Below are 18,241 nucleotides of genomic sequence, written 5' to 3'. Positions count from 1 at the left end.
TTTCTGACTGAAGGGATGGAGGTCAATAGCACACAGCAGCCAATGTGGAAATTTAAAAAAACCAAATATATTACATGAAAGTGGGCCAGAGCATGAAGGTGTGTAAGGTGTGGACACAGACCTGCCATGTGGGATGTGCCTCACGTCACAGGGGTGAGAGGGGACGGGGCAGTCAGGGAGAGTCATCGCTGGTGGGGAGGGAAGGCACCATGGTTATCCGAGGCCCAGTCCTCCACAGGGACTCCCAGGCCTTCTCCTGCACCCACACCATGTCTCTCCCTCCCTGGTCAGACAGTTCACACAACACGTGCTGCAGATTCTCTTCCAGAACCTCCTGGGCACATAAGGTCGTGACAGGGCTCCACCACTCGGGACGGTGCACGGTTCCCTCTTGTGTTCAGCTCCTGGCTGCATCTTGGGGTCCTCCGTGGCCGTGTTGAGCCTGAAAGAGCAGAATCGCGAGGCCCAGCAGGACGGAGCCGGCCATGCCCATCCGGATGAGGTTCTCCACTGTGTAGTCTTGCGGGTGTGAGGGTAAGGATTCTGGACGAGAGATCACACGGTCAGAGCAGATCCCAGTCACCCTAGACGCCAGGATGTCCACCCAGGGAACCTGCCTCTCCTTGACAGGACATGACCCTCGGAGCCCAGCCCCATATCTGAGTGATTTCATCACTCGTGGGATCTGACTTGTTTTGTGGCGGGTGGATGGTGTCAGCTGCTCATGAGAATCGTAAAGTGAAGATGTGAGTGAGGAGTTGGAGAGACACGAGCCCTTCTCCTGGGTTCTGTGTCCTCAATGCCTCCAATTCTCATATTACAGCTTCTACACAGTTCCTTAATGAACCCTTCCTCTAATATGCCAGGTTCCCTCTGCTCTCCTCATTGGATTCTCTCAGCCGCCATGTGTTCTTTGAATTCAGAACCTGCTTTGGAATCACTTTGGAACAGGGGCTGTGCCCCCGGTGCTCAGGATCAGTGAGAAAAGTGGTCTCTTTAAGACAGAAATAATTGAGTGCTGTGTGTTCTGTGTTCAGTCTGAGATTGAACCCTATAATCTTATTCTCCTACTTCTGGGAATTCCCACTGGTTCAACAGCTGAGGACCCAGGATCCAGTGATGAGACTTTGGAGTCAGGGGCCATTGAATGTCCTCCTCTCTGGAGGCCCACTGTGTCCCCTCATTCATTACTACCTCAGACATTTCTGGGGACAGAGCCCTGAGCTGACTGAGTCAGAGAGGACAGGGTCAGCGTCCCTCACCTGAGACTGCGAGCTCCAGGGGGGCACTGGCGTGTGACAGCAGGTAGGGGTTACTGCTGAGTGAGCTGTAGCACCTGTAGGTCCCATTGTGGGTTGAGGTCCCACAATGACGTCATGCATGACGCCAGTGACGTCATGCATGAGTGACGTCATGCATGAGCCCAAGATGCCATTTAATTGAGCGCCTACTGTGTGCAGGCTCGTGCTGGGGTCTGTGCATTCATCTCCTCTAACCCACCCCACCCATTTTACAGATGAGGAAACTGAGGCACAGAGAGGGAATTCACCAACCCCAGGTGACCCAGTCTGGAGGTGGTAGAGCTGGGATTGGAACCCAGGGCTGTGGGCTCCCTGAGCTGTCCTCCTGCCGCGCCCCGCCCAAGGTGGACACCAGCTTTGTGCTCTGGGGGCTTCTCATCTGCAGGGGGGCCAGTCCGAGGGTCTCATCTGGAGCCGAGGGTCCTTCCTTGTTACCCTCCCCTCCCCCACCACAGCAGGGACTGGGGGAGGGGCCGGCTGTGTGCGGTGGACTCTTCCTCTTTCCCTCCCCCTCCCCGTACAATGCCACCACCACTGCGGCACTGGGGACAGGCCCCCATACAGTCACATCCTCAGGGGCCTCCCTGTGAGGCCTCCTCTCCTGGGGGGTCAGAGCCAGAAGTCAGAACTGAAGGAAATCTAAGCTCTGGGCCACGATTCTTTGCCTTTACACTTGGAGAAACTGAGGCCCAGGCAGGGGAAGGGGGTCCAAGTCATTGTCTCCAGAGGTGCGTGAAGTAAGGCCATAACTGAGCCCTGCCCCCCTGGGCCCAACACCATGTCCCACAGACCCTCACTCACCCGTCTGCGGGCCTGGCTCCGTGGGGGGAAGGGCCCCAACTTCAGAGCCTCCTGGGGGTCAGGACAGGAGGTTAGGGTTGGGAGCTGCTTCTCCCCACGTCAGCCCACTGCTCCTCCCCCAGGATGGGCCCCGAGGGGTCATTCCCTCTCCATGACCCCCACCCTTCATCCACCAGCCTCAGAGCTCCTGGTGCCTGTGGTCACTCCAGCATCTCTACCTGACTCCCAGCCCCCCCTGGGACACAAGCTGTGCTGAGATTGGGTCAGGATTTAGAGCAGCTGAGGACCTCAAGGGACAGGCCTGGGGCCAGGTGTCCACATATTGGGCAGAGGCCCCAGTGGCTCACCAGCTCTTGAATTGGGCCCTGTGTGTGGGTGGTGGTGTCCCCAGAGGATCCTGGGAAAATGCCTGTAGTTGGGTGAGGGGCTGCGGCTTCCCTGGGATCCCCCCTCTGCTCACACTCTGGTGCTGTCTCTGCTCTGGGGCTGCCCTTGGCTTTCCCCCTCCTCCTATCTGAGAAGTCTGGTGACGGGACGTGAGAAGCAGCAGGGACGGGAGGGCCTGGTTTCCCTCCGTCCCTCTGCAGGCTGGACCCCCTCCAGATCACCCTCCCTTGACTCTTCTTTGGAGCCCCCCTCACTCCTATCCTAGAAAGGGGGTCACCTTCAGAGCTGACAACAGGGACACAGAGGGGACAGGGCTGGGGCCCCTCACCTGAGACCGCGAGCTCCAGGGGGGCACTGGCGTGTGACAGCAGGTAGGGGTTACTGCTGAGTAAGCTGTAGCACCTGTAGGTCCCATTGTGGGCTGAGGTCACGGGACTCATGGAGAATTCGGCCTGGAAATGCCCACCTCGGTACTTTGATCTAAGACGCAGTGGGGACTGGGCTGCCCCCTCCTTGGACAGAAGGAAAGTTTCCTTTGTGCTCCTTGACTGACACAGCAGGGTCACGTTCTCTCCTGAGGCCACCACGGGGCCCGGCTGCACCGAGAGGGAGGGCGTGTCAGGGAACGAACCTAGAGAGAGGAAGGGGGGTGAGGGGCTGTCTGCCCCCTGGTTCCGAACTGCGACTCAGCAGGGTCTCCCTGAGGCCCCTCATCTCTGTCTGTCTCTGTTTTCTCCGAGTCTCTCCCTCTCCCTGCCCACCCCCGTCTCTCTGTCTCCCTCCCTCCCTCCCTGGGGACCCCTCACGCCTGGTCCCAGCATCACCAGCTGGGACTCCCCCGGCAGGGCCTGTGCAGAGTCTGGGTCCCTGACTGACCCGCTGGCTCCTCACCTGCCACCAGGATGTCCAGGGGGTCACTGGGGGCCGACCACTCGGAGGAGAGGTTGTGTCCACCGTAGCATCTATACCGGCCCGCGTGGGTGTTGGTCACTGGGCCCAGGGGGAAGTCGGCCTGAGAGAGCCCAGCCTGGGGCTGCCGGCCAGGGCTCTGGGGGAGGGCCTGTCTCCCCTCCTGGGACAGAGCGAATCTGTCATAGCCGACGTCAGAGCGACACTGGAGGGTCAGGCTCTGTCCAGAGGCCACGACAGGGCCCTGCGGGGTCAGGAGGGAGGGCTTCCCAGACACACCTGGGGGAAGACCAGCCCTGGGCTGTAGGGGCTGGTTCCTCCCATGAAGCCCCTTCTCCCATCCTGGTCCCCAGGCCTCACTGTCGCTCACACTCTATGTCTCTGTCCTGTGCGCCCCGCTCCCCCCTCACCCCACCCTCTCATCTGGGACAATCCTGGGAGAAAAGCATCTAATAATCTGTCTCGTGCCTCAAGAAGTACGTGAGGCCAGGGTGGGACCTCCTCACCTGGGAACAGGAGCTCCAGGGGGTCACTGGGGGCCGACCACACCTGGGGGGTGTCCCTGTAAAAGCCGTGGCATCTGAACGTCCACCTGTGGCTGGGGGTCACGCGACCCACGGGGAGCAGGGCCTGGGTCTGCCCCTGGGGGCCTGGCTGTGCATCCAGGGTCCAGGAGGACTTGGGTTCTCCTTCCTTAGTCAGAATGAACCCGTCCAGTCCCTTCCTTGAGCGACACTGGAGGGTCACGTTCCCTCCCGAGGTCACCACAGGGCTCGGCAGGGCTGAGAGGGTGGGTTTGCTGTGGGCCCCTAGGAGAGAAGGAGGGAGCTTGTGAAATGGGGCTCACACGCCCCTTTCCTTCTCCAGGGCTGGGCTGTGAGAGGGACAAACCCCTGAGAGCAGACCCCCTTCCTGAGGGCAGAGCCTGAGGCTGGGACCCCCGAGTGTCCTCTCACCTGTCACCACCAGCTCCAGGGGGCCACTGCTCTCTGACCAGCCAGTGGGGCTGCGATAGTAACAGTGATATCTCCCTGCGTAGTCCTGTGTCATATATGAGATGGAGAACTTGCCCTTGTCCCTGGGCTCCAGTGAGGGCTGTCTGTACCAGGAAGGTGAGCTTCCCTCTTTATACAAACGGAACTCCCGGACCCCCAGGGTCCCCTGACACCAGATGGTCACGGGGCTTCCCAAGGGGATCACAGAGCCTGGCTCAGCCCAGATGGTGGGTTTGGGGAGGGTGCCTGGATGGACATTAGAGGTTGCGTCACAAGACATCCTCACCCCCAGGTCCCCAGCTCTCAGCCGCCAACCTCCCAGACTCCCCCTCCTTCAGCCCAGAACTGCTGTTCCCCACTCCATTGCCTGGGGGTGGCCCCTTGTCCCCATGATCAGGAGGGAGGTGGGACACCTGGGGACAGACTCACGTGCCTGCTCCTGGGTCCTCAGGCCCACACTCAGCCCTGGAAGAGAGACCCCTGTGAGAGGTTCGCCCTGAATCCTGAGCAGCGCCTCTCCTACCCGTGAGCCTCCTGAGTCCTGGGGTCTCCTGACAGAGCAGCCTGGCTGTGGGGAGGGGTCCGTCCCTGGCTGGGGCTTCCCCTCCCCCTCCTCCATCTCACCGAGGCAGAGCAGGGCCGTGAGGCTGGGGGTCATGGCGTCTCCTTCCTGTGGTCCAGGCGGTGCAGATGGAGGAGACCACGGTGCCCTCAGGACGGAGACCCAAGGGTGTGTCCACTGGGAGGCTGGTCCTCCGCGGCACGGGGCTGTCACGTCAGCAGCCCCACAGGAAGGGGAACTGCCCCTCCGCAGGAGCCTGGCTCTCATTCCCATGACAGACTCGGTGTCTTCCTGAGACGCCCCTTCCATATAAGGGTGACCCAGGCACGTCTTTCCCTCTCAGAGCCTCCGCGTCCTCAGCTGGTCCATCAGCAGGTCCCTGTGGGGTCCTCACCATGGACAGGAATCACCCAGGCCCTGGCAATGCTTCAGGGAGGTTGCAGGTTCCTGCTGCACCGCAGAGCTCAGATCAGCAGAGACACACGTTTAACATCTGCCTACAGCTCCGTGGAGGTCAGTGTGGCAATGAGCACAGAGGAGAAGTTCGGGGCAATAAGGAAGGAAACATGCCTGCTCCCCTGGCCCCAGAGTGTGGGTTTGCTTTCTGTCTCAGCCCCCTTCAGGGACTTCTCCCTTTTTCTTGAAACAGCATCCACCCCACCTTCCTGGGAAGAAGCCCCTGAGTTGTTCCTGCCTGCTCGGTGGCCCTTGATCCTTGGGCATTGTCTCCTTACTGTATGCTCCTGTCTTCACTTTTATGGGACAGAGAGTGGGTCAGTGCTCTGACTTGGGGGACGAAGCTGATTTAATTTAAGTATTCCTCGTCATCCTCCCCCGTGTACCTTGAGCCCTGAAGTTATGTCTCTGAGCCTCAGTTTCCTCGCCTTCAGCATGTTGTTTGGACCCCACTCTTCAGACAGGTTGTGGGCTCAGTGGTGCCAGGACATGGGTGGGACCCAATATTGGTTAATTTCTAACCAGTATGAGAGGGTGAAGGTGTCAGACCCCACAGTCAGGATGGATGACTGATGTGCCCACTCACGACCCCCGTCTGCTCTGACACTGAGAAATGCTACTTATGGTGGGGTTTTGTTGTTTATTTATTTTTGGCTGCATTGGGTCTTCGTTGCTGCGCGCGGGCTTTCTCTGGTTGTGGCAAGTGGGGGCTACTCTTCGTTGCAGTGCGTGGGCTTCTCATTGCAGTGGCTTCTCTTGTTGCAAAGCACGGGCTCTGGGTGTGCGGGCTTCAGTAGTTGTGGCTCATGGGCTCTAGAGCTCAGGCGCAGTAGTTGTGGTGCACGGGCGTAGTTGCTCCACGGCATGTGGGATCTTCCTAGACCAGGGCTCAAACCCGTGTCCCCTGCATTGGCAGGTGGATTCTTAACCACTGCGCCAGCAGGGCATTCCCGCTACTTATGTTTTTTATGAAATACAGTCAAGGAATTAACTGTCAGTGAGGCCTTCTATACTCACCCAAATTATCATTAAGGGGCAAAGGTGAAGGGGTCAGCAGGGGAGAAATGCATACATGTGAGAGACCTGGGCGTGTCCGACCTGCTTGGACTCACATCTCCTATGTTAAACCTTCATGTCGGGCTCAGCGTGTCTCCCACAACTGATTATGCCTGTTTTCTATTTACCTCTAATGTGAATGTACTGGGTTTTGGGCATCACAATTCCACTGAAACCGTGGCATAAGATTGAGGTGGAAACTACTATGACCTACAGAATAGAAGGACCTCAGGGTCATCTGCGAGGTGCCACAGTTGGCTCATTCTTGTGAAAGTTGATGCTGTTCCCAACTGTGTATCCAGTGCATTCAAACGGGCATCTTGAAGTTGGGCATGAAGGGAGTACTTATCAAAGCAACAGATAATGTACACAAATCAGAACACTGAGAAAAAGGGATGTTTTCATAGAGCTGGTTTGCCAGCTCACCACCTGGCTGTCGCTTCAAACACCTTGCGCCCATTCATAAATTTATTTATTTATTTATTTTTGGCTGCGTCGGGCCTTCATTGCTGCGCACAGGCTTTCTCTAGTTGTGGCAAGTGGGGGCTACTCTTTGTTGCAGTGCGTGGGCTTCTCATCGCGGTGGTTTCTCTTGTTGCGGAGCACGGGCTGCAGGTGCGTGGGCTTCAGTAGCTGTGGCACACGGGCTCAGTAGTTGTGGCTCACGGGCTCTAGAGCACAGGCTCAGTAGTTGTGGCACACCGGCTTAGTTGCTTCATGGCATGTGGGATCTTCCTGGATCAGGGCTTGAACCCCTGTCCCCTGCATTGGCAGGTGGATTCTTAACCACTGCGCCACCAGGGAAGTCCACCTCGTGCTCATTCAAACTGATGGTATTTTGGCAGAAACTCTTCCGTGTATCATTTTAGAGGGGAATAAGCCTTGAGGGGGTCCAGAGAGGGTTTTCGGAAATGGTTTTGGATTTATGTGTTTTAAACTAGACCTGAATTTCACCCATTTACTCAGTTGCTTAAAACATTCTGGTTCTAGGCTGAAGGGATCGAGGTCAATAGCACACACCAGTGAGTGTGGAAATTAGAAATAAAGCAAAATGTATTACAAGAAAGTGGCAGAGCATGAAGGTGACTTCAGGTGTGGACCCAAACCTGCGATGTGGATGTAGCCTCAAATCACAGGAGTTAAAAAAGAAGGGGAGTAGTCAAGAATAATCAATAATGGTAAGGAGGGAAATTACCACACTTTAATTACGGAAGAGTCTCTACAGCAAGAACCCAGGCATTTCCTGCATGCCAGCATTGATACCCCGTGAAATTCTCAGCAGACAGTTCCCTCAATTCATACTGCAGATATGCCTCCCAAACCTCCTAGTCATACAAGGATCGAACTCACCGAATGGTGGGTTTGTTCCCTCTGTTTACCTCCTGGCTGCATCTTGGGCTCCTCCGTGGCCGTGTTGAGCCTGAAAGAGCAGAATCCTGAGGCCCAGCAGGACGGAGCCGGCCATGCCCATCCGGATGAGAGTCTCCACTGTGTAGTCTTGGGGGTGTGAGGCTAGGAACTGTGGAAAAAGAGGTCACAGGTCAGAGCAGACCCAAATCACCCCAGGATCCCTACATGTCCACTCAGGTCACCTGCATTCCATTAACAGGTTGTGACCCTCGGAGCCCAACCCAAAATTGAGCATTTCTGCTACTCATCACTGTTGGCGTCTGACTTATTTTGTGATGGACTGAGAATGTCAGTTACCCCTGAGAACAAAAAAGACAGGGTATGGGTGAGGAGATGCAGAAATGCTTAAGTAATCTCTTTGATCTTGAATGAGTCTCTGGAACGAAACATGCCAGTCCCGGTACCTGGAGGTGAGCATCTCCAGTGTCTCATTTGCATCTAATCAGGAGGCAAAGATGAACACGTGGGGTTTCAATTTGTCCTGAAAGGATGTGGACCTGAAGTGTCAGGGTTGCCCTTATGGCCTCAGTTTCCCGCGATGTCACTCCATAGCCGTCCCCAGACTGGTCGCCATCAGCCCAGACCTCCTCTTCTCCCCTCAGGTGATGGGGGTGGTGGTTGTGGAGCTGCAGCAGGAGGTGTGGGGACAGCTCACTCACCTTGACCTGGCCCCATAGGCCCCGACACAGCCCTGGGCTTCTATGTAGCAAGAACACATACAACAACTACAACATAAAGGGGTAAGAATAAAGAGACCTATACATTTGTAAGGGTTCTACATTTCCCTTGAAGAGGTAAAATACTAGCTCTGTCTTTACTGTGTAAAGTTAGGTATGTACCTGATAATCTCTAGAACAGCCCCTTCAACAGCAGTCAAAGACTTACAGTTACAGCACCAATAGAGAAATTAAAATGGTATGCTAAAAATGTTTTTAAATCCCAGGAAAGGGTAAATAGAAGAACAAGAAAGAGAGGGGACAAAACTTGAAAAACATAAAATGACAAACCTAAATAACAGTGTTATCAGTAATAATATTATATGTAAATGGGCGAAACACAGCAATTAAAAGAGCTTGTAAGATTGGTTTAAGAAAACAACCACCACCTACACTATGAAGTCCATAAGAAACTCACTTCTTTTTTTTTAAAATAAATTTATTTCTTTCTTTATTTTTGCCTGTGTTGGGTCTTCATCACTGTGCACAGGCTGTCTGTAGTTGCGGTGAGCGGGGTCTACTCTCTGTTGCGGTGCGCCGGCTTCTTATTGCGGTGCGTGGGCCTCTTATCGCAGTGGCTTCTCTTGTTGTGGAGCATGGGCTGTAGGTGCGCTGGCTTTAGTAGTTGTGGCGTGAGGGCTCAATAGTTGTGGCGCACGGGCCTAGTTGCACGTGGGATCCTCCCAGACCTGGGATCGAACCCGTGTTCCCTCCATTGGCAGGAGGATTCCCAGCCACTGCACCACCAGGGAAGTCCCAGAAACTCACTTCTAATATAACATGTAAATAGGTTAAAAGTAAAAGAGTGAACAATATGAATGAACCTTGGAAACATTATTCAGAGTGAACTAAGGCTGACACAGAATGTCGCATTTTGTATGATTTCACCGACACGAACAGCCTAGAGTAGCCAGACTCCCTAAGGCAGGAATTTGAATGGAGATGACCAGTGCCTGGTTCTCAGGGGGCATGGGGAGTTCTTGCTTAATGGGTACAGAGCTTCTGTTTGGGACTATGAAAATGTTCTGGAAGACGGACAGTGGTCATGATTGCCGAACATGGTAAATGTACTTAAGGCCACTAACTTCGCACTTTAATGATGTTTCAGTGGTGGTGAATATCATGGTGTGTATATTCTACCACATTAAAAAAGTAGAAGGATGAAAAATTACTATGCAAACACTAATCAAAAGTAAATTCAAGTGGTTGTATTGTTTCCTTGTCCCACAAATTACCACAAACTTGGTGGATTAAAACAGCCCCAATATATTATCTTACGGCTCTTGGAAGTCAGCAGTATACAATCAGGTCACTGGTATAAAGTCAGGGAACAGGGAGACATTCCTTTACTTCATCTCCATCCAGAACCGGAAGTCTCGAAGGCAGTTGAATTCTATATATTGACCTTGTATGCAGCGATGCAGGAAAACTTTTTAATTAGAGTAGAAGATCTTTACATTATTTTGGATTTTCTGCGAACACAGCTGTGCAGTCTCTTAGTAATACAATATTATTCTTATCCACTTCAGAGCTTCTCGCCTTGTTTTGTTTCACTTACTTGGTTGGTGCCTCCAGGGCCCTGGTGAATACAAGTGGTCATACGGAACATACTTGGATCATTGCCAGTCGTAGACGAAAGGACCTCAGGTTCTCACCTGTACAAATGACGTCTAGTGTTGTTAAACGTGCCCTCATCAACGAAAGGGAATTCCCTTCTATTTCTGATGCGTTTTTATTTTCACCAGGAATTGTTGGTATATTTTATCAAAGGCTTTGTCTGCATCTATTAAGGTGATTATTTTTTATTTGTTCTATTAAGGTATTGCATTATGTGATAGATTCTTAAAGTTTTAAGTTACTCTATCCTTCGGAAAAAAAACCCACAGTATGGTCATGAAGTAATGTCCTTTTAATGTATCACTACATCTCATTTGTGTACACTTTATTTAGGGATTTCCATCTAAGCTCATGTGAGAGATCTTCCTCTGACTTCCCCATGTATAACTCCCTTCTCAGGTTTTGGTGTAAATATTTTTCTGATCTGATGTGTTGAGGTATGTTTCTTCTTTTTCTGTTCTCGGGAAATGTTTGTGCAATTTGGGGGGGTGTGTGCGTGTGTGTGTGTCTTTCACGAGTACATAAGTGCTCGGAAGAAATCACCAGTGAAGCCGCCTGAAGTGGTCACTTACACGTCGGGCAGTGATGACCGTCACAGCATTTGTCTGCATCCCATCACACAGTCGCCATTTCTTTTTTTGGTGAGAACATTTGAGATCTGCTCTCCTCAAAACACTCAAGAATGGGATACAGTGTGATTAGCTGTAACCACCATGCTGTATATTAGATCCCCAGAACTTACTCATCTTATAACTGGAAGCTTGTGCCCTTTGACCAATATCTTCCCATTTCCCCCTCGCTCCAACCCCGGGAACCAGCATTCTCCTATTTCTTTCATTTTGACTTTGTTAGATTCTATATAGTTCAGTCGTGGGTAAGTTTGGATTAGAGTCAATGTATAAGGTGATAGATTTTCCATTTATTCTTATATCCATTTAGTAAATTGTACACGTGAAGATTTCCATCCCATCTACATTTTCTGTATGTTGGCGTCAAATTTCTCATAATGTTCTGTTACTATCTTTATAACGTCTGTAGGATTTGTAGTGCTGTCTGCAATCCCTTTCATGCTATTAGAAGTGTGAGCCTTCTCTCTTTTTCCCTCGGCTGTGGTGGCTAGGATTCATGAATGTTTTCAAGAATGAGTTTATTTTTTGCCTTAATTGATTTTCTCTACTTTTTGGTTGTCTTCATTATTAGCTACCCTTGTCATTATTATTCCCACCTTCTACCTTCATTTGAAATAATTTGCTATTTTTTCCTGAAGTCTTGGTATGATATGTTAGGTCATCGATTTTTTGAAGCCTTTTCTAATATATTCATTCATGATTCTTAATTTTCTCATTTCGTATGTTTGATGTGTATTATTTACTTTATCATTCATTGAAAACATTTTCCCACTTCTGTTTTGTTTTTTTTCGTTTTGATTTTGGTTTTCAACTCACACATTGATTTTTGAGCAGTCTGTTGCATTATTTCCCAAACGTAAGGATATTAGTTATCTTTGAGGGTAGAATCAGGTGACTGCCAAAGGGTCCCAGGGGCTCCTGGTGGTCTGTGTTGGGAGTCCAGGCTGTCTGTTGGTCGTTAGGCGGTGTCCACTGCGGGCAGGCAGCTCCTGTGCCTTCCGGGGTCCGTGCAGTCTTCCTCCCTGGAGCGTGGGATCTGGGTCCTTCCTGGGCTAGCGGACGCTGGGCTCTTCTGGGGGCTCCCCTGACTGGGGGGCAGGGGTTGCAGTCTCCCGTCTGAAGGTCGAGTGGTTCAGCTGGGCGTAGGTCACATCCTGGGGGGCTTCAGATGCGGCGGTCTGCGGTGGGGGAGAGGGAGGGAGGGTGTGTGGTTGGGGTGGGGGAAGCCTGGCGTCCCGGAAAGGATGGGACCCACCTGACCGTCCCTCTGCCCGTCCTCTTCCGCTTGTCTGTCCTTCGGGTCCAGCAATCTCCCCGACAGGGAGGAAGGAGAGGTGGCCACTCCCCGCCTTAGTCTTGATCTTGAGTGGTTCACCTGGGCGTACGTCCCCTCCTGGGGGTCTGCATCCTGCCTGTTCTGCTGGAGGGAGAGAGTAGGACAGAAAGGGGACTTCCTGGATCCACTGTGATCTCCTTCCGTCAGCTTTCCACTGTGTTGGCAGAGTGATGCTTTAAAACCTTAGGTCAGGTCACTTTCCTGATGGAAACTCCGGGGACCTCCTAACACCTTGGAGCCTCTGGATTCTTTCTACGGTTCTGATTTCAGTATTAACACGTTATCTCCCTTGCACATTTGGCTCCAGCCGCACGGCCATCTTCCTGCAAAAGCACGTCCCTGCCTCAGGACCTTTGCACTTGCTGCCCCCCCACCATGCACTCTGTCACCTTCTCTTGGTTTACTTTCCTTATCGGGACCTTGCATTCTAGGACGCTACCTGCTTCTTTACATATAGTCTTCTCACCCACCAGGTGAGCTCCCTGCTGCACCTGCAGCACCTACAGGGAGCCGGGGGGATGCGCTCTCCTTGTGCACCGCTTTTGGGTGAATGAAGGAAGAGGGGCCTGTGGACTTTAGGGTGATTCACTTATTCACAAATCCTCTTGAGATGTGGGGCTTCTCTGCAACGCCAGAAGGTCAGACAGAGGACGGGGAGCCAGGAAAGGGGACCCCGAAGGAGGGGCCATGAGGTCACAAGGAAGCAGGAGGGGTGGAGTCACAGCAGGACGACCCAGGAAGCCCGGAAGGAGAGGTCAGTGTGGGACGCTGCTGGAGCTGGGATGTGAGGACAGAGACGTGTCCATTGGACTGAGTTTGGCAACAAGAAGGTCTCTGGTGGCCTGGACAGGAGTAGGGGTCTCACCGGATGGTCCAGCTGCATCCCGTCCTCAGGCTGTGTGTCCTTCACGGCAGCATCTGCTGGGGCAGAACAGGGTGTGTATCGCTTGGTGGGATCCCCTGAGATCGCTCAGGGCTGGAGCCCCCGCAGTGCATCCAGAAGGGGCCACTGAGACCAGGGGTGAGGGGAAGTGTGGGGTTTCAGTCCGCACCCCCTGAGCCCACCCCTTCCCAGCCTTCCCCTCCCCCACACAGGTGCCTCCAGAACCCTGTGTCCCCCACCCCGTCCTCTTCTGCTCACAGAGGGCCTGGTCCTGGGCGGCGGCGGCCGGGCAGGAGCTGGGGAGGAGGCAGGCGTGTTAGGGGGAGAATGAGGGGGAGCTGCGTGCGGGGCGGGCCTGGGGGTCTTCGGGGCAGGAATTACCTGCTCTGCAGGCCTGTGTCCTTGGGCTCTGGGTCTGCAGCCCCTGCGGGAGGGTGGAAATCAGCCTCGCCCTGGGCTGGGGCAGATGACAGAGGCTCGGCCCTGGGACTCTTAGGACCCCTGCCACTCACTCGGGATTCAGGAGGAAAGAAGGAGACCTGAACTCATACTTGTGTACATGTTTCAACACTTCATGAGATTGAAAAGGAGGAAAATACCTTAAATTATACATGTCAGCTGACAGTACGTGTTTTCTTTCTAGATTTTTGAGTTTCAGACTCTGGACAATCTTTTTCTAAGCTGACCTCGCCCATCTCTTAGGTTTCCCTTTGGCTGGTGCCCTAAGCCCACCACCTCCAGGGGTCTGGGTCACCCTGTTCCCTACTCACCCGACTTCTTGTGTCTGCTCTGACCCCAGTGTCGGACGAGGAGGACGAGGGGCAGCAGGACGAAGGCCACCAAGACCCCGATCAGGACGTTCAGGTACCATTTGAGACCTGGGGCACCAGTGACGTCATGCATGAGCCCAAGATGCCCTTTAATTGAGCGCCTACTGTGTGCAGGCTTGTGCTGGGGTCTGTGCATTCATCTCCTCTAACCCACCCCACCCATTTTACAGATGAGGAAACTGAGGCACAGAGAGGGAATTCACCAACCCCAGTGACCCAGTCTGGAGGTGGCAGAGCTGGGATTGGAACCTAGGGCTGTGGGCTCTCTGAGCTGTCCTCCTGCCGCGCCCCGCCCAAGGTGGACACCAGCTTTGTGCTCTGGGGGCTTCTCATCTGCAGGGGGGCCTGTCCGAGGGTCTCATCTGGAGCCGAGGGTCCTTCCTTGTTACCCTCCCCTCCCCCATCACAGCAGGGACTGGGGCAGGGGCCGGCTATGTGCGGGGGACTCTTCATCTTTCCCTACCCCGCCCTGTACAATGCCACGACCACTGCGGCACTGGGGACAGGCCCCCATACAGTCACATCCTCAGGGGCCTCCCTGTGAGGCCTCCTCTCCTGGGGGGTCAGAGCCAGAAGTCAGAACTGAAGGAAATCTAAGCTCCGGGCCACGATTCTCTGCTTTTACACTTGGAGAAACTGAGGCCCAGGCAGGGGAAGGGGTCCAAGTCAGCGTCTCCAGAGGTGCGTGAACTAAGGCCATAACTGAGCCCTGCCCCCCTGGGCCCAACACCATGTCCCACAGACCCTCACTCACCTGTCTGCGGGCCTGGCTCCGTGGGCGGAAGGGCCCCAACTTCAGAGCCTCCTGGGGGTCAGGACAGGAGGTTAGGGTTGGGGGCTGCTTCTCCCCACGTCAGCCCACTGCTCCTCCCCCAGGATGGGCCCCGAGGGGTCATTCCCTCTCCATGACCCCCACCCTTCATCCACCAGCCTCACAGCTCCTGGTGCCTGTGGTCACTCCAGCATCTCTACCTGACTCCCAGCCCCCCTGGGACACAAGCTGTGCTGAGATTGGGTCAGGATTTAGAGCAGCTGAGGACCTCAAGGGACAGGCCTGGGGCCAGGTGTCCACATATTGGGCAGAGGCCCCAGTGGCTCACCAGCTCTTGAATTGGGCCCTGTGTGTGGGTGGTGGTGTCCCCAGAGGATCCTGGGAAAATGCCTGTATTTGGGTGAGGGGCTGCGGCTTCCCTGGGATCCCCCCTCTGCTCACACTCTGGTGCTGTCTCTGCTCTGGGGCTGCCCTTGGCTTTCCCCCTCCTCCTATCTGAGAAGCCTGGTGACGGGACGTGAGAAGCAGCAGGGACGGGAGGGCCTGGTTTCCGTCCGTCCCTCTGCAGGCTGGACCCCCTCCGGATCACCCTCCCTGGACTCTCCTTTGGAGCCCCCCTCACTCCTATCCTAGAAAGGGGGTCACCTTCAGAGCTGACAACAGGGACACAGAGGGGACAGGGCTGGGTCCCCTCACCTGAGACCGCGAGCTCCAGGGGGGCACTGGCGTGTGACAGCAGGTAGGGGTTACTGCTGAGTGAGCTGTAGCACCTGTAGGTCCCATTGTGGGCTGAGGTCACGGGACTCATGGAGAATTTGGCCTGGAAATGCCCACCTCGGTACTTTGATCTAAGACGCTGTGGGGGCTGGGCTGCCCCCTCCTTGGACAGAAGGAAAGTTTCCTTTGTGCTCCTTGACTGACATAGCAGGGTCACGTTCTCTCCTGAGGCCACCAGGGGGCCCGGCTGCACCGAGAGGGAGGGCGTGTCAGGGAACGAACCTAGAGAGAGGAAGGGGGGTGAGGGGCTGTCTGCCCCCTGGTTCTGAACTGCGACTCAGCAGGGCCTCCCTGAGGCCCCTCATCTCTGTCTGTCTCTGTTTTCTCCGAGTCTCTCCCTCTCCCTGCCCACCCCCGTCTCTCTCTGTCTCTCTCTCCCCCTCCTTGGGGGCCCCTCATGCCTGGTCCCAGCATCACCAGCTGGGGCTCCCCCGGCAGGGCCTGTGCAGAGTCTCGTCCCTGACTGACCCGCTGGCTCCTCACCTGCCACCAGGATGTCCAGGGGGTCACTGGGGGCCGACCACTCGGAGGAGAGGTTGTGTCCACCGTAGCATCTGTACCGGCCCGCGTGGGTGTTGGTCACTGGGCCCAGGGGGAAGTCGGCCTGAGAGAGCCCAGCCTGGGGCTGCCGGCCAGGGCGCTGGGGGAGGGCCTGTCTCCCCTCCTGGGACAGAGCGAATCTGTCATAGCCGACGTCAGAGAGACACTGGAGGGTCAGGCTCTGTCCAGAGGCCACGACAGGGCCCTGCGGGGTCAGGAGGGAGGGCTTCCCAGACACACCTGGGGGAAGACCAGCCCTGGGCTGTAGGAGCTGGTTCCTCCCATGAAGCCCCTTCTCCCATCCTGGTCCCCAGGCCTCATTGTCGCTTACACTCTGTGTCTCTGTCCTGTGCGCCCTGCTCCCCCCTCACCCCACCCTCTCATCTGGGACAATCCTGGGAGAAAAGCATCTAATAATCTGTCTCGTGCCTCAAGAAGTACGTGAGGCCAGGGTGGGACCTCCTCACCTGGGACCAGGAGCTCCAGGGGGTCACTGGGGGCCGACCACACCTGGGGGGTGTCCCTGTAAAAGCCGTGGCATCTGAACGTCCACCTGTGGCTGGGGGTCACGCGACCCACATGGAACAGGGCCTGGGTCTGCCCACGGGGGCCTCGCTGTGCATCCAGGGTCCAGGAGGACTTGGGTTCTCCTTCCTTAGTCAGAATGAACCCGTCCAGTCCCTGCCATGAGCCACACTGGAGGGTCACGGTCCCTCCCGAGGTCACCACAGGGCTCGGCAGGGCTGAGAGGGTGGGTTTGCTGTGGGCCCCTAGGAAAGAAGGGGGGAGCTTGTCAAATGGGGCTCACACCCCCCTTCCCTCCTTCAGGGCTGGGCTGTGAGAGGGACACACCCCTAAGAGCAGACCCCCTTCCTGAGGGCATAGCCCGATGCTGGGACCCCCGAGTGTCCTCTCACCTGTCACCACCAGCTCCAGGGGGTCACTGCTCTCTGACCTGTCAGTGAGGCTGAGGTAGTAACAGTGATATCTCCCTGCGTAGTCCTGTGTCATGTGTGGGATGGAGAAGTTGCCCTTGTCCCCGGGCGCCAGTGAGGGCTGTCTGTCCCAGGAAGGTGAGCTTCCCTCTTTATCCAAACGGAACACCCGGGCCCCCCGGGTCCCCTGACACCAGATGGTCACGGGGCTCCCCCAGGGGATCACAGAGCCTGGATCAGCCCAGATGGTGGGTTTGGGGAGGGTGCCTGGAAGGACATCAGAGGCTGGGTCACAAGACATCCTCACCCCCAGGTCCCCGGCTCTCAGCCCCCAACCTCCCGGACTCCCCCTCCTTCAGCCCAGAACTGCTGTTCCCCACCCCATTGCCTGGGGGTGGCCCCTTGTCCCCATGATCAGTAGGGAGGTGGGACACCTGGGGACAGACTCACCTGCCTGCACCTGGGTCCTCGGGCTCACACTCAGCCCTGGAAGAGAGACCCCTGTGAGAGGTTTGCCCTGAATCCTGAGCAGCGCCTCTCCTACCCGTGAGCCTCCTGAGTCCTGGGGTCTCCTGACAGAGCAGCCTGGCTGTGGGGATGGGTCCGTCCCTGTCTGGGGCTTCCCCTCCCCCTCCTCCATCTCACCAAGGCAGAGCAGGGCCGTGAGGCTGGGGGTCATGGCGTCTCGTCCCTGTGGTCCAGGCGGTGCAGATGGAGGAGACCACGGTGCCCTCAGGACGGAGACCCAAGGGTGTGTCCACTGGGAGGCTAGTCCTCCCCTTCACGGGGCTGTCACGTCAGCAGCCCCACAGGAAGGGGAACTGCCCCTCCCCAGGAGCCTGGCTCTCATTCCCATGACAGACCCGGTGTCTTCCTGAGACGCCCCTTCCAGGTGAGCGTGACCTGAGCACGTCTTTCCCTCTCAGAGCCTCCCCGTTTTATCTCCTTCGGCCTTAGCCGGTCCATCAGCAGGTCCCTGTCGGGTCCTCTCCATGGACAGGGGTCACCCAGGCCCTGGCGATGCTTCAGGGAGGTTGCAGGTTCCTGCTGCACCGCAGAGCTCAGATCAGCAGAGACACTCGTTTAACATCAGCCTACAGCTCCATGGAGGTCAGTGTGGCAATGAGCACAGAGGAGAAGTTCGGGGAAATAAGGAAGGATACATGCCTGCTCCCCTGGCCCCAGAGTGTGGGTTTGCTTTCTGTCTCAGCCCCCTTCAGGGACTTCTCCCTTTTTCTTGAAACAGCGTCCACCCCACCTCCCTGGGAACAAGCCCCTGAGTCGTTCCTGCCTGCTCGGTGGCCCTTGATCCTGGAACAGGGCTCTCCT

General features: G+C 55.6%; 2 protein-coding genes across 2 annotated transcripts in view; both read right to left on the bottom strand.

Annotated features, from left to right (window-relative positions):
• LOC132416835 (NACHT, LRR and PYD domains-containing protein 2) overlaps positions 1–18,241 on the bottom strand; it is a 1,001,898-nt gene that overhangs the window by 455,756 nt on the left and 527,901 nt on the right.
• Positions 80–17,591, bottom strand: LOC132416974 (leukocyte immunoglobulin-like receptor subfamily B member 3). The gene is given in 24 exon segments (XM_060000599.1): positions 80–430; positions 433–534; positions 674–721; positions 2,697–2,699; positions 2,818–3,120; positions 3,381–3,677; positions 3,905–4,207; positions 4,355–4,639; positions 4,823–4,858; positions 5,018–5,103; positions 7,847–7,986; positions 11,901–12,017; positions 12,095–12,259; positions 13,041–13,093; positions 13,317–13,354; positions 13,440–13,482; positions 13,829–13,936; positions 14,643–14,693; positions 15,357–15,659; positions 15,921–16,217; positions 16,445–16,747; positions 16,895–17,179; positions 17,363–17,398; positions 17,558–17,591. Coding segments are annotated over 24 exon segments (3,570 nt in total). The 3' UTR covers positions 80–296.

Source organism: Delphinus delphis, chromosome 20 (assembly GCF_949987515.2).
Source record: "Delphinus delphis chromosome 20, mDelDel1.2, whole genome shotgun sequence".
NCBI lineage: Eukaryota > Metazoa > Chordata > Mammalia > Artiodactyla > Delphinidae > Delphinus > Delphinus delphis.
This window is presented reverse-complemented; position numbering and strand designations above follow the sequence as displayed.